This window comes from Mugil cephalus, chromosome 16 (assembly GCF_022458985.1).
Source record: "Mugil cephalus isolate CIBA_MC_2020 chromosome 16, CIBA_Mcephalus_1.1, whole genome shotgun sequence".
NCBI classification, from domain to species: Eukaryota; Metazoa; Chordata; class Actinopteri; order Mugiliformes; family Mugilidae; genus Mugil; species Mugil cephalus.
Window position 1 is genome coordinate 10,509,177 of NC_061785.1, and position 14,562 is coordinate 10,523,738.

At 41.1% G+C, this 14,562-nt stretch overlaps 1 protein-coding gene across 1 annotated transcript; it reads right to left on the reverse strand.

Annotated features, from left to right (window-relative positions):
- Positions 1–3,950: 3,950 nt before the first annotated feature.
- On the reverse strand, positions 3,951–10,445 carry si:ch1073-13h15.3 (inactive all-trans-retinol 13,14-reductase). The gene is made up of 11 exons (XM_047609238.1): positions 10,167–10,445; positions 9,172–9,354; positions 8,224–8,465; positions 7,957–8,152; positions 6,850–7,047; positions 6,644–6,763; positions 6,424–6,562; positions 5,966–6,075; positions 5,701–5,867; positions 5,302–5,461; positions 3,951–5,010 (listed from the first exon to the last, which is right to left on the reverse strand). The coding sequence occupies exons 1-11, from the start codon at positions 10,321–10,323 to the stop codon at positions 4,841–4,843; spliced, it is 1,842 nt and encodes a 613-aa protein (XP_047465194.1). The 5' UTR covers positions 10,324–10,445; the 3' UTR covers positions 3,951–4,840.
- Positions 10,446–14,562: the final 4,117 nt, after the last annotated feature.

A 14,562-nucleotide genomic window follows, 5' to 3' on the forward strand; every position in this document is an offset into this window, starting at 1 on the left:
GCTGTTGGCTGAGTTTGAGCTGTGGGAGGCTGCGGCAGGCCAGCGGGGAGGAGCTCCAACATCTGGAAAAGAAGGAAAGCTGGCTGAAGCACAGAGAATAGAGCAACATGTATAGTCGCTGAGCCAATCCTGCTGCTACGGCGTTTGCGAGGTTTACTGTTTGCTCTATATAAATTAAGTATTTGTTGTGTTGGTGGATCGGTGCTGAACCACAGCTTCTGGAGAGTTAATTTCATTTAACAGGGTGCATCTGCAAGGTAGCGGGGGTACGAGAATAGTTGAGACAGTGGAAAGACTGGACTGCTTTTGTTGAGACCCGACCCTCTGGGCCTCTCCTAATGTAATAGCATGTCTAAACATGTGGGAGCAGCCTGCGAGCGGAGAAAAGAGGAAGGGGGTTGAGTTAGTGCTTGTGCTGGTCAAGAAGAACTTAAAATTCCTTTTCAGATCTGCCCATTTTGATTTTTTGTTGAGAATCTGGACGTATTAAAAGTAATGTCTTGTGCTTTCTCTCTCCAGGTACATTGCAAGATATTTATGTCTGGTTAGATTTGAATGTTACACATCTTCAAAATGGGACCTTTAGGTCCTGTGGGTCAGTGGTGGGGGAGGGCTCTGTGGATCAGGCAGATCTTGGTTTGGGATCTAGTGAAATTGGAGGCCAGGTCAACACCTTTGTGTTTTTTAAGTTGCCATCATGGAGTGTCATTACTATGGAGTGGGGGAGAATGATCTGGTCTAGGTTGGTGGTACATGTCTAACATCCACATGAATGAATGCCAGATCCGAACGTTTACCAGCAGAACACTAAATTGTCATACGAAGGTCAATATTATTCACTTCTCCTATCAGTGAAGACACCAGCTGAAATCTATCAGTGATCAGAAAGTCATCCTGCCCCTTGTCAGTGCAAATGAATATCAGCTGGTTCAGTCCAAACTGATAGCCTATAAAAGGTGTGTCATTACCAAGGTCTCACACAGGGAACATCTCATGATGGGTAAAATAAAGAACTCTCTCAAGACCTTCGCAGCCTTAATGTTGCAAAACATTCTCATGGCGTTGGTTGCAGAAGGATTTCTAAACTCCTGAATGTTCCAACAAGCACTTTTGGGGCCATAATCCTGAAAAGAACATGATTCTACCATAAACCAGCCACGACCAGGTGCTCCTCGCAAGATTTCTGACAGAGGAGTGAAAAGAATTATCAGAGGAGTTGTCCAAGAGCCAAGAAAACAATAAGCAATGCACTCAACGGCCATGGCCTGTATGCACGGTCACCACGCAAGACTCCATTTCTGAAGAAAAAGCATGCTGAAACTCGTTTAAAGTTTGCTGCAAAACATTTGGACAAGCCTGTAAAATACTGGGAGAACATAGTCTGGTCAGATGAGAGAGACCAAAATTGAACTCTTTGGATGCCATAACATACACTATATTTGGTGGAAAAAAAGGAAAAAACGCTCTGCACATCACCCCAAATACACCACACCGACAGTGAAGTTTGGAGGTGGGAACATCATGGTGTGGGGTTGTTTTTTGGCATATGGTACTGGCAAACTTCATATCACTGAAGGGAGGATAAATGGTAAAATGTACCGAGACATTCTTGAGAAAAATCTTCTGCCTTCTGTCAGAATGATGAAACGAGGGTGGACATTTCAGCAAGACAATGATCCCAAACACAGACCCAAGGAAACTCTCAACTTGCTTTAGAGAAAGACAATAAAGCTGCTAGAATGGCCAGCCAATCACCTGACTTGAATCCAATTGAAAATCTATGGAAAGACCTAAAAATCAGAGTTCATAGGAGAGGCCCACGGAACCTTCAAGACTTAAAGACTGTTTGTGTGGAAGAAACAAAATCACACAAAAGTTCATGTCAATAGCACCTTTAGAAATATGTTTACTATGAAAAATTGTCATGAGTTCAAGATTTATTTCGCCCGCTGTATAGGAGTCTACATGAACAACAGGCTGGACTGGAGGGACAACACAAGAAGGGCCTGAGTTGTCTACTTTCTCAGGAAGCTCAGGTCTTTCAATGCACACAGTGAGTTACTAGAGTCTTTCTACAAGTCTGTTGTAACAAGTGCCCTGTACTTGTTGTGGTTTGTTGGGGGAAGCAACAAAGCAAAAAAAGACATCAGTAGGATCGAGAAATTTATCCCAAAGGCTGGACAATGTGATTGGTAGGAAGTTGGAGTTGTTTGTCTCAGTGAGGGACAAAGGGGACACTGGTTTAACTGCTCTACATCATGGACAATCCATCTCATCCATTACTACAAACATTAGAGGGGCAGAAGAGCTCATTTTCCAGCAGACTGATTCAACTGCACTGCATGTGGATCATTTAAGTCTAATAAGTTTACAGGCATCCCATCAGGTCGAATGTGACCTAAGTGCTGAGCCGCACTTCCTACATTTACATTGGCACTAGTGTTCCTCTAATAATCAGAATAAACGCCTCAATGAGAACATTGTTTCTCTCTGGGTTGAAATAAATCTGTTCTTTCTACTTGTGTTTGCCCTACGTGGGGTAAACATCAGGAGATGTGACAAGTTTCCTGGAGGTACAGAAACATGGAGGCAATGACATAGCCAAGTGCTTGAAGTGATGAATGAAGCCAGAATTGATGTGGTCAGTGGTGCAAAATACAAGAGTCCATCTTGGTCATGTTCTCCCATTGAATTAAGTTGGTTTTGTCAACAAGGTTGGAGAGAAAATGGCCTCTTCTGTAGTTTTGTTTGCAGCAGATTCTATGTTCCAGAGAAACACTTTGTCCATGTCCATTTTAACATTATAAGCACTAAACATAAACACTAGTCATTAGATCATAAGCTAATGCACTGGTTGAAATGCTGAGATAACAATGGAGATAAATTAAAAAACAAAGGGTGTTATGGTAGAAATGAGGCTTGAATCTGTATTTAAAAGCCAACTATTTAGAAATAGTTGTCATTAAAAACAAAGGACCAGGAACAGTTATTTTCAGTAGACTTCATCCAGTGGTTGCTTAGATGTTTCAGTCTGGAGGGTTAGGGGTTAGTGGAGAGACTAACCAAGCGATCAACCAATGATCTAGAAAAAAAAAAAGAAGTTAACTGTGTGAGTCAGTCGGAGCACAGTGTAGGAAAGTAAGAGTTACTGTCACGTTTATTCATGGTGAAGCAGCGCGCCTTATTATGCCGTGGTAATTACATGTTATGGACTACCAAACTTCCACCGAGGCAAAGTCAGTATAATTAAGTCCTCCCTAACGTTTTTTGCTCCTCAGTGCTTGAACTTGCCTTAGCTTTGGCCTTTTTAATCTAAAACGTTAAAATTAACCATATTAACACCGTTAATCAGAGCTTCAGCTGCAGCCAGAGTTTTCCCTGGGTTTCTACAGCAGAGGGATGGAGGAGCGAGAGAGGCACTGGCATCCCACCGTCCGCCTGGACAGAGGAGCCATTCATCCCTAGGATCCCCCCCAGTCGTCACCTACAGACCACAGTTTGTCGACCAATCTGCCCACCGTTTACCCAGGAAATGTTCACTTAGTGCAGGAAGTCTGAGGTTTCCCCCTATGTGTTTGATTTCAGCTGTTACCCAAACAACGTCAGGGTTACGAGTCAGGTCAGAACAACATAGGTGGGAACTAAACCCAGAGGGGCCTTAAAATCTCAGGTGACCTGTAAGAGATATGTAAACCATCACCAAGAATACTCACCCTGATCCTATGGAATGACTACACTTATCAGAGAAATGATTTACTCGTATGATGATGTTCTTCTACCTGAGGAAGTTTTCATACTTTCATACCAGCATTTCTTACATTGCTGGAATGTTTCTTTCCATTCCTGGAGTATTTCACGATGAATTAATGTAATTTCACTTGAATGAGTTTCACAAACACTTTGGAGTTTCAGGTAAATTATTTCAAAAAGTTTAGCATGTAATCGTTCTTTGGTCTACCAAGTTTATTTAGCATGTACAGAAACATGTATTCCATATTGCCGAAACAAAAACATCATATTATAAAAAGAAAAATCTGTACACTACAAGAACAGATGTTCCTTAATCGCGTAATTGCACTGATGACTAAACTTTTGGTGAAGTTTCTTAAGAGTCAGTACAAAATAGAATCATTATATATATATATATATATAGACCAGTAAATAAAACTGTTAAAAAAGGGAAATCATACTCCTCATAATTTGTCTTCATGTGCACACAATCATAATAAGAATATATACACACATATTGTTTCACATAGACGTGGTCACATGTTAGACGTTTGAAACACTGAATGAATGAGTGACACAACACCTGTACTACAACAATCCCAAGCCCTCCAAGGAATATCATACCAGGTACTACAGAAGTGGAAATGTATACATTTTACAAAATCCAATTAAATTTTCATCTGTCCTGTTTGAAGTAAGCATGAAAACCAAATACAAAATCAACACTTATACCCTCGTTACACTGTCCTGACTCTTCCAACTCAGTCTTAATCTATGACAAACATAGGCAAATAAACTCATCTTGAAATAACCAGAAGAATTTGTCCAAGTGTGATAATATTTGGTGAACCTTCAGTCTCTGTACATCAACTGCTTAAGACTGGTCATGTTCATAGATATGTTTTTGGCTGTTTGGCTGGATTCTTTCCTTTTTAACAGAAAACTGGACAAAACAATCACTTAACTGACAGAAAATTGCAGTTTGTGTAATATTAGAGTCTATAGGGCAGATTTACAACACAATGATGGTGTGTTCCTGCCTCTCAAGGGGTCTTCTGCACAAAGTTTGCGCAATTACACCACAGTCCTGCAGGGGAAGTAGAGAGCACTTTCACTGCAGTTTCTTTTCGGCCAGCTGGGCCAGCTCCCTGGCTTTCCTCCTCTTAAGCTTCTTCTTGAGGAGGAGCAAGTCGATGTAGACGATGTGATCCAACACTGCCGAGGCGCAAAGGAGGCCTCCGTGCAGAGCGCCCGCTATCCCACAGCTGAACACATCTTGGCCTGGAACACACAGACACATATCACGAGCTGACTGAGACCCAGAACTCACCTTGTAGATTATGATCTAACCCGTGTTTTTAAAAGCTTCAAAGATAATGTGGATTTTTTTCTGCTTTGTGACTGTCTTAGAATTACGTTTTTAATGGCAGCAATGCAATAACCTGGGAAAAGCTGACACAATAAGAAACTTAATCAACCACTTCACCTTAAGTCACTCGGTCACAAAGAGAGATAATCGATTGTGCTTGCAGAGCATTTTAAAGACAATAAATGAAAAAATTTATAAAATACCTGAGATGTAGAGGTTTTTGATTGGGGTGTTGCACCTGTTCCTGGCAACAGCCTCAGCATGGAAACGGTCTAAATTGTGTTCGGCCGAGTACATGGCTCCGCGCTGAGCCCCCAGGTAGTGCATGTTGGTCAGTGGGGTCGCCACATCCTGGAAAACCAACTGTAAAACCATATCGACAGACATTACGAAGCAGTTTCCACAAGAGTGTGGACAAATGACATGATCATTTATTACATTTACATTACCACTAATAAAATTTTTGTGTTGTCGGTAAAGTTGCACAAGTTTGAATCTCTGATCAATTGCGCTGAAGAAATATTTTCCATGTAAACTTGAGAGCTGAATAGTTAAACACAGCGTATACTGTAGATGTGAATGTGTGACAGAAAATGACCGACCTTGTTTCTGATTTTAGGGAACAAGGTGCAGGCCCAGTTAAAGAGGTTGTTGGCAAATCTCATTTTGTAGTTGTAGTATTCATCGCCCCTTTTGCGGACAGTAGTGTCCTTCCATTCCTCAAACCATTCATACTTAACCATGGTCAGTATTGTCATGCATGATTTCCCTGTGAACGCAAAATACACCAGGCAGTAAGGTGAGATATCTTCTGTGTACAAATACAGAAAGATAAAAAAAAGAAAAATACATATTTAAAAACTATACCGGGGTGCCTTTTTTTGGCTTCAGGATCTTTGGACGATGGCATTGTGATGAACATCATGGGGATGTTATCAGGGGCTTCCTCTTTGCTCAGTGCAAAGAAATCATCCATCCTAAAAATAAGGAAACACCTCCCAGTCAGAGCCCCATATTAAAGTCCTAGAGAAGGAACACAACTGATCCTCTACTCCATCTAGTGGACGAGTACAGAACTACGTCTTTGAAAAAGTGGCATCATAAAGTACAGTATGTTTTTTATGTGTGTGTAACGTTCAATAAGTCTTGATTCTTTCAGTGTGTATTACTTTATTTTTAATAAATTAAAAGTAGACTTAACAAAAACATGTAAATGTTCCTGGCTACGGCTCAGATTTGATTAGATTTTTCTTGCATTCCTTCTTCTTATACAATAGCGCCCCTTTGTGGCTGCTTAATGGGATCGGTGCTCTGCTTATACTTACGACTTGTCCATATCGTTGTTCTTGAACAGCCAGAAGTTGGTGGACACAAGGCCCAACTCCTCCTCAGTTCCGTCAAAGCCAGAGAAGACCAAGAATGATCCTCTGCCGTGTTTCATCATGTTCAGCCTTTCCTGAACATCTACAAAGTGGGAAAGTTCCCCTTGAAACATCTTCCTCTTGTGTCAAAATGAAAGATATAATTCGGAAATCATTTGCTAACCGTGTCTGACTCGAATCTCGGGGGGTAGAAGTTTCTGGAAGGTGGTGAAGATGCCACAGTTTGAAACGATCACAGGTGCACGGACCTCCACTTCCTCTTGACCTTTCCTCACCTTCACACCTGTGGCGCGACACGCAAAGTTTAACAAATCAGCCGTACCTCGTGTGCAGCTTTAACTTGAAACAAGATCCGGGTTCAGTTCTTACCATAAGCTGCCCCCTTTTCGTTGACCAGGATCTGGGAGACGGGCGCTCTGACCATGCAGTTGCCTCCATATTTCTGAATGGTGCGAATGATGTGGAAGGCGATCTCGCTGGCGCCGCCTTTTGGGTAGTAGGCGCCTCGCTTGTAGTGATGAATCAACAGGGCATTGATCACAATACTGGAATCCTTCGGAGGCACGCCTGAACATACACGGCCAAGAGTTTAGTAAAGCTTCAGTAAGGAAGATCTGTCCACACCTTGTTTATCTATCCTTCATGGTCAAGTCAATGTCTTCATTATTTCCACTTTTCCATGTCTTTATAATAACTACATTCATATTTTCAATATCACTTCTCTCATGTTCTTAAAATTCATTGCCAATCCATCATTCTGCCTTTCAGCCTCCCCAACTCCACCTCATCCTATTCCAAAATCTTTATTCTCCATTTATTATCCACTTCCATGCATATAGTCATCCATTTGTACAGTAACTTACACCAATCAGGCTTAACATTATGACCACCTTCCTAATACTGTGCAGGTCTCCTTCCTAAAACAGTTGTGGCACATCCAAGAATGGACATGGACCTCAACAAAATGTTGTTGGTGGGGGCCTTTGAGTACTATGGGTGGAGGGGCCTCTAAGGATCAAGGAGGTCAAATCAACACCTTGTGCTGTTCTTCATGTTTTTTGAGTTGTCCCTAAACTGGTTTTATGTGTATGTTTGTCCTGATCAGTGTATGTTGAGCACTCATAATCAGCAATGCTTCAACATAGTGTTCCTGTACGAAATTGTTAAAACCGATGGGATTCTCGTGAGTTTAAATCCAATTTGAATCATACAGAATAATGGGAATCTTATTGGGAAGTACAATAACAGTGTTTTATTTGTGGATTTGATAGAACGCTTTAACTATAGACCATCAGGTCAGGATAATGACTTTAGTACCAGTTGGTTAGAAAAAAGTTCCCTGGTCCAAGTAATGAAGCATAATATTACACATAATGCAGACTTTTAATCCACCACAGTTTACTTTCTTAGTATGCAAACACAGCAAAAGCATGTGGAGTATGGTTTTCATGGCATTAGTCTTTTTGAGGAACCCACCATAGAAAAGATAGGAGAAGATGATGTGGAGATCCTTGTTGCTGGTCAGAGTGTTCACCAGATCCGTTGCACATGTGCCAGAGAGGCGGAAGATTTCAGAGAAGAGGTTTCCGATGCCAGATTTTAGCAGGAACAAAGACACCCACTGTGGGATCAGCTTCAGTGTAGCCAGATAGTGGGTCTTCTTAGCCGACACCTGTTGGAACATGAAGAAAGTCTATAAGTTATAGTTTTTTGAGATTCGCCCCCACTTGCAAACAGCCTTACCTTCATGATTTTGAAGAACTTCTCAATGGCCTCCGTGTCATCAGGGAACTGCTTCATCAGGTGAGCTTTCATCTCGGTTTTACCGGAGAAGATGGTGTACTCTCGTTTCTCGTCGCCCTGGCCGATCTGGATGGTGTCAAAATGTTGATTTAGCTCCTGAAACTCCAGCTGGCCCTCAGAGATCTGGTCAAAGGCGATGCGTAGCAGGCTGTTCTCGTGGACCTGACCAATGTAGTGGAGCCCTGGAGACGAAAGAGCAGTAAAACGGGAGTGTTCGGTTATATGAAGTAGATAGTAAATATCAATCCCTTTGTAAAGCAAGTTAAGGGAATTAACATTCATTCAAAACACCAATGTAAAATTAATGTCTTGAAATGGTTCTGAAAACACAATGGAACTCTTAAGAAGGAGGAAGGAAATTTATTTGGAACATCCGTCTTTCATTGTGGTTTTTCAGATTATTGATCTTTGACATTTATTTTCCCCTCCTTGCTTAGGTTTTATCCTTTTCTATCAATCATATTGATTGTCATTGTATTTTAGACTTTTGTTTTTGGTAAATTTAGAGCTATATCAATGTCATCTTGGGATTTCCTTGGTATGATTTTGTCAAAAAATGTTCTAGTCTGTGAGCAAATAATAGTTTGCATTTTGTTGCTTCAAAACAACTTATTTTTTTTAAATTTAAATTGCATCACAACTATCTAACTGGCAGTTCAGAATCATCACTAATCAAGTAACACCTTCAAAGTGCAGGGTCTCTTGTTAAACTGAGTTGTTCTTGTTCAACAAACAATCTCTGATTATACTCATTGTTAGAACTTGGCTTTTTTTTTACTGGTGTCAGACTCTTGTAGTTTAATTGAAATTGTGAACTTTCTCATATCGAGGTTGGAAAAATAAGCGTTCGTCTACGTAAAAATGAGCAACTGTAACGTTTCTTCCTACCGACGTCAAACTCGAAGCCCTTCTCGATGTAGGTGTGGCAGCAGCCTCCAGCCTGGTCATGTTGCTCCAGCACCAGCACTTTTTTCCCAGCTTTGGCCAACGTGGCTCCGGCCGTCAGCCCACCGATGCCGCTGCCGATGACGATGACGTCCAGGTTCTGGGGCACTTTGTCAATGTTGAAGCCTGGACAGAAATATACACAAGACAGTTGCATAGTAAGATGTAAAATGCTACCATAAAGACGTATTATAAATGTCATGTCATGCTGATGCTGAGACATAAACATGCGTTACATAAATGCATTATATAATGAAGTCTGAAGGTTGCAATGCAAAGCTTTCCTGTCGTAAGCACCAAACACTGTGTGACTCTGTTAGACGAGAGATTAGATTATAACCATAATCTAATTAAGATAAAACACACAGTTACACTAGACTTCTGATAATTTCGGTCTAATCTAACGTCTGGATTATGGCGCAGCAAACAGATCATTTAGATAACATCTGGAGAACAGCAGTTATACTAACAGCACTGACAATAAATACGTTGTAAACACGTCCTTTTAAAATCTAATCCATCTAATCTATCTAATCTGCTAATCTAACTTTTATTTTACAAACTGTGTAGTACTGGATTGTCTTTTACATTCCAGAGTGCTGTTATTTATTTTTTTATTTACTTTTTAGCACAGTGGTAATGACATAAAAACTCAACTGGATAATAAAACATAGAAAACTATTGCAATAAATACATATAACTCTACTTATAACATATTAAATCATGATTTTAAATAAGCAATATTAGTTTTCTTTATCTCTTTTTTTTCATGTTGCCGGAATGAATTTGTTGTATGAAGTAGTTAATGTTCCTACTGTAAATTACCTTTCCCAAGATTAAAGTGAGCATTTTCCCTGGAAGAAAGGTGCTCACCGGGCTCAGCTGAGTCTAAGTGTTCGGACATTACACGCGAGCATTTCACTCTCCGACAGCTTTACCTTGCTTGATGACTTTGTCCCGCTTCTTCTGATCGAACTCACGAGGCCCGGGAGGCCTCACCGACTCCAGGGAGAACGGGCTGCGTTTCCCAAACAGGTACCAGTACGAGCCGGCGACCCACACAACCAGCCAGGCTAAGAAAATCAAGAGCCACATCTCGGTGACTATCAAAAACCGCTCGGTTTCTGGACTCGGTTGTGGGTTTGTTGGCGGCGGCAGCAGCAGCAGCAGCAGCAGCAGCAGCAGCAGCAGCAATGACAGTTGTGGGTCAATTCTGAATGCTCAGTCACCTCAGAAGGCTCCTTTTATCGTGGAGAGGATCAAAGGTCTGGAGAAGAGTGGCAGGGGTTCGATACGTAACGCTAACGGTTTTATGGCTTGCAGTAAAGATAAAGTGTTGAAAGACCCAGTTTCCTACGGTGCACGGATCCCAATAATGATGTTCCATACGGTGTACACTTACATCTAGACAAAGGAAGTAACGTGTGCTGCAAATCTGTGTTAGCGTGTTATTGACCTCTCCATCGATTCTGAAATGTTTTAAAGTGTCATTTAAACACTTTCACTCGGTCGTTCTAATGGGCCCAAAGGAAACCTAGATAAATTAGAGATATGTATAATTGCTCATATCTGATAAGGCAATTAAGATAACACACTATGGACGAGTCATCTTAGACTTTATACATACAGCGTCCGGTTTTATGTCTTTACAACAGCGCAACTGAGAAAAATCACTGAGTTTCAAAATTTCAGGTCTGATAAAGACGGAGTCGGTGTCCTTGGGGAAACATTAAGACTTTTTCAGAGATGGAAAAAAAATGACTAAAGACAATTATATATGAATAAACATTATAAATAATCTTACTGTGAAAAAAATAATTTTAATGTGAACCATTCCCACCGTGTCTTTTATTCCAGTATCTCCCGGGTCTTTACCGTCACATGTGTTTCTCTAACACAGTAGTTTCATGTGATCCACACGTGGACTTTGCTCTCAAGTTATGCAGTGAATAAGTTGACTTTGAGCTGTAGATTTCACCTGCAGCCTCAGATAACACGGACCACAACAAAAGCAGCGAGCTGTTATGTTGACCCCAAGTTTTACAAAGCTCGCCCTTTTCTGCAGAAGATGTCTCGTCTCACCATACGAACTATCACACAACATCATCAGCCATATCATGTTTATTACATTCTACGTGTATGACAGAAATTTGTCTTGTTTCTCCTTGTTTCTCTTCTTTTCTCTCTATCTTCTCTGTTTGTACCCGGCTGGCTTTAGACGGATGGTTACCTCCATATGAGCTGGGTTCTGCTCAAGGGTTCTTCCTGTTAAAAGGGAGTTTTACTTTCCTCCATCGTCGCCTTCAGGTTTGCTCTGGAGGTTTCAGGCTGTTTTTTGTAAAGCGTCTTGAGACAATTTGCATTGTTATCGGCGCTAGATAAATAAAATTTAATTGAACAAGATGACGCAGATGTACCGATTCATTTTTTTAATTTTTAAATTGTGTTTGTCTCAGACATGTGTTGCACTGCTACATTTTGGTGAATAACTAAAATAAAGCTAAAAATAAAGAAAAGTGGAATTAGCACTCATCTGTAAGTGGGGTACGACACAAGTATTATCACCTACTGCTCGTAACCTCTCTTATCATCCTTCCACACCCATTCACACCTAGAGATATTCTGACAATGAACAAAACAAACAAAAAAAGAAACGTTAACCACTCTGGTTAATCTGCGCTGTTTCATATTTCTTTACTTTAATTACTGGGGAATAATTGCATTACTTTCAAATTCCTTTTACTGTAAATATTTCACAGTAATACAGTAAATTACAGTATTAACATGTAAATAATAAAATCTTGTAATGTTAAAATACAGTAATTTATTGTGAAAATTTACCGTGAAATGTTATGTGTGTTCCCGATAAAAACTAAGAACTTTACTTAGTTACCACCAGTTATTTATGACTGAAAAAGCCAGTTGAATGAAAGGTGAAACTCTTTTGTTTTAGCTTTAGTTTGGGAATCTTCTTTCTTAGTTTTTAGTCCGATAACATTCCCAGTTTTTCCTCCAAATGTATTTAATTCCGAACCTCTACATTTATAAACGTGCAAATAATTACAATTTACAAGTTCCGCATGGCCAGTTTTTTCACCGCTGTGTGTGGTTTCATCTGTTCAGATACGTGCTAGCTTCTCACAAATGAAGAAAGCGACACACTCAGGAGCTCTAGTGGTGTGACACCAACACCTGTGAACCAACAGTTTGCTGGCAGATGTCAAACAAACGCTGGGTACTTGTTGATGCACGGATTGAAACCGTCACAAATTGGATAGGGAGCTTGAAAAGGAAGCGGGGATGAAGCGCGGAATAAGCTTAAAGACTCTGACACAGGAAGCGGCTGTGTGTCAAAGGGCCCCGTGCGCCTCACAAAGAAATCCTATTACAAATAAAGGCTAAGCGGTGGCTGCACGGCTCCTGTGACTTCGCCCTGATTTTCACATCCTGCCTACGAAAGACACATACGCCACGGTTCATGAATAATCACAGCAGCCACGTTCGGTCCAAGCCTTGTACAACTATTTGCGTTTAATTACAAATTGCCATAGAAACATTTCCATATCAGCAGGTACATACAGATCTTCTGTCTACTGCACATTTTGTCTGCGCGACTTCTACAGGGACACCACGGCGACGGAACAAGCTCTCATAAAAAACCACGTGATGTCCCTGTGCTATGTTATTATGCAGCCTCCCTTGTCTCCCTTGTAGGGGTTCTTGTCGTCCGGAACGCCCTTAATCAGCGGGTCATTTGGTAACAGTTCTTCCACAAATGTGATCGTCTCTGCACAGTTTGCGCTCACCTGGAAAGACGGAAACAAATGTGTGAAGTTTAGCAAAGGAAGATGCAAATTCGCTTTGGTTTAAACGTAAAAAAAAAATAAAAAAGGCTTCGGCAGCTACAGCCGGAGATTAAAAGTAGGGAGGTTGTTTACTTACTGGTGTCCTGGGCGTGCTAACTTCCTTCTTCAGCTGGTCCAGCTCCATTTTCAGGATTTCCTTATCTGACATGTCCCGAGCCATCCTGGCTGTGAGAAGAGACCAAGATCCCGGTTTGAAATCACTTTATTTCATTCTAATATTTTCTTTAAATCCTCAGTTTGACAAACATTCAGAGATGGAAAGAAATGGTGAGCGGTTACCTGTTAAATGGTGGGATCCCCGTCAATCAGAGAAAAGTGTGTCAGCTCCTAAGAGCTCATCGACTGTGTTCCTTCCTCGAGTCCGGTCGCTTCTTCACACTGACTGATCTGTGCCGTCCCACTGCTCTTCATCCCCGGCTGATGGCCGTTACCGGAGGGACCGGCTTTTGGGCGACGTCGGCACAGGATTGGACCTGATGTCACCAATCCCCCGTGATGGGATTAAACAATCAGGAGCCGTGACCCCTGAACAGGAAGTCAGGTCTTTTCAATCAAGTGAGACACTGAAATAGAAGAATAATAGAAGAATGTCAGAAGTTGGAAACTCAACAACATGGGAGCGTCAATGTTTCCTTCCCAGTTCCCTTTTTTAATTGGCGCAGAATAAAACTTTTAAGTTACAGAAGTGTTAGCATGTTTGATTTGCAGGTGTAAGGCATCATAATAACAAATACTTAATGTAAATGAGTGTAAAGGTTTATATATGTGATGGCAGTTGGGTTCATTGTATGTGTATACATCATCAGCACAAGACACAAGGAGATAAAGCCTTAATTACTCATTTGATTATTTAATCCTGATGTCTATCCAATCATTATCTTAGTCCTCCAACGTCATTCCAATCAAGTACAGAAGTCAGTTCATACTCAGGGTTTATACTCAGGAACTATGAGGAAAGTTTTAACTCATGCATTTCTGTACTTTTAGTTTTGTGCAACCTTCACCTTTTTTTTTTTTCTATCTAAGTTGGTTGAATGTGAACTGAAAGTCGACCTCAGTCTCTGGAGCGCACAACGTTCTCAACGCAGGTTCTAGATAAACCCACCTCCTCTGCTCTGTGTCCATCACCTCCGTTTGACATTTCATCTGAGACATGATCCTTAACTAAAACCTCCTGCAGGACTCACACTAAGCCATTTTCAGGATCTGGGTTAGTGCTCAAGATTAACCTCGGGCGCGTCACCGTGGATTAACTCCAGTGCGGAGCTGCTCCTTGTCATTACGGAGGCCTGGTGTGTCACTGCGCACCTGATGGAAAACTCCCTCTTTCACTCCACTTTCACTGTAAAACTAAGACACAAACTGAAAATAGTTTACAGGAAGTTTTTTTTCTGACTCAATACTTATTTTACTGTTTTTGCAGAGCTCATTTATTAAGAAAAAATGCCAAACATTCACTCCACCCTCA

What these genes read in the sequence shown, in the direction of transcription:
- si:ch1073-13h15.3 (XM_047609238.1), bottom strand. Translation starts at nt 10,323, where the DNA reads ATGTGGCTCTTGATTTTCTTAGCCTGGCTGGTTGTGTGGGTCGCCGGC. An exon ending in GGGCTTCGAGTTTGACGTCG is followed by an intron (nt 8,466 to 9,171) that starts GTAGGAAGAAAC and finishes TTTCGTCTCCAG; the next exon opens with GGCTCCACTACATTGGTCAG. An exon ending in CGAAAAGGGGGCAGCTTATG is followed by an intron (nt 6,764 to 6,849) that starts GTAAGAACTGAA and finishes GTCGCGCCACAG; the next exon opens with GTGTGAAGGTGAGGAAAGGT.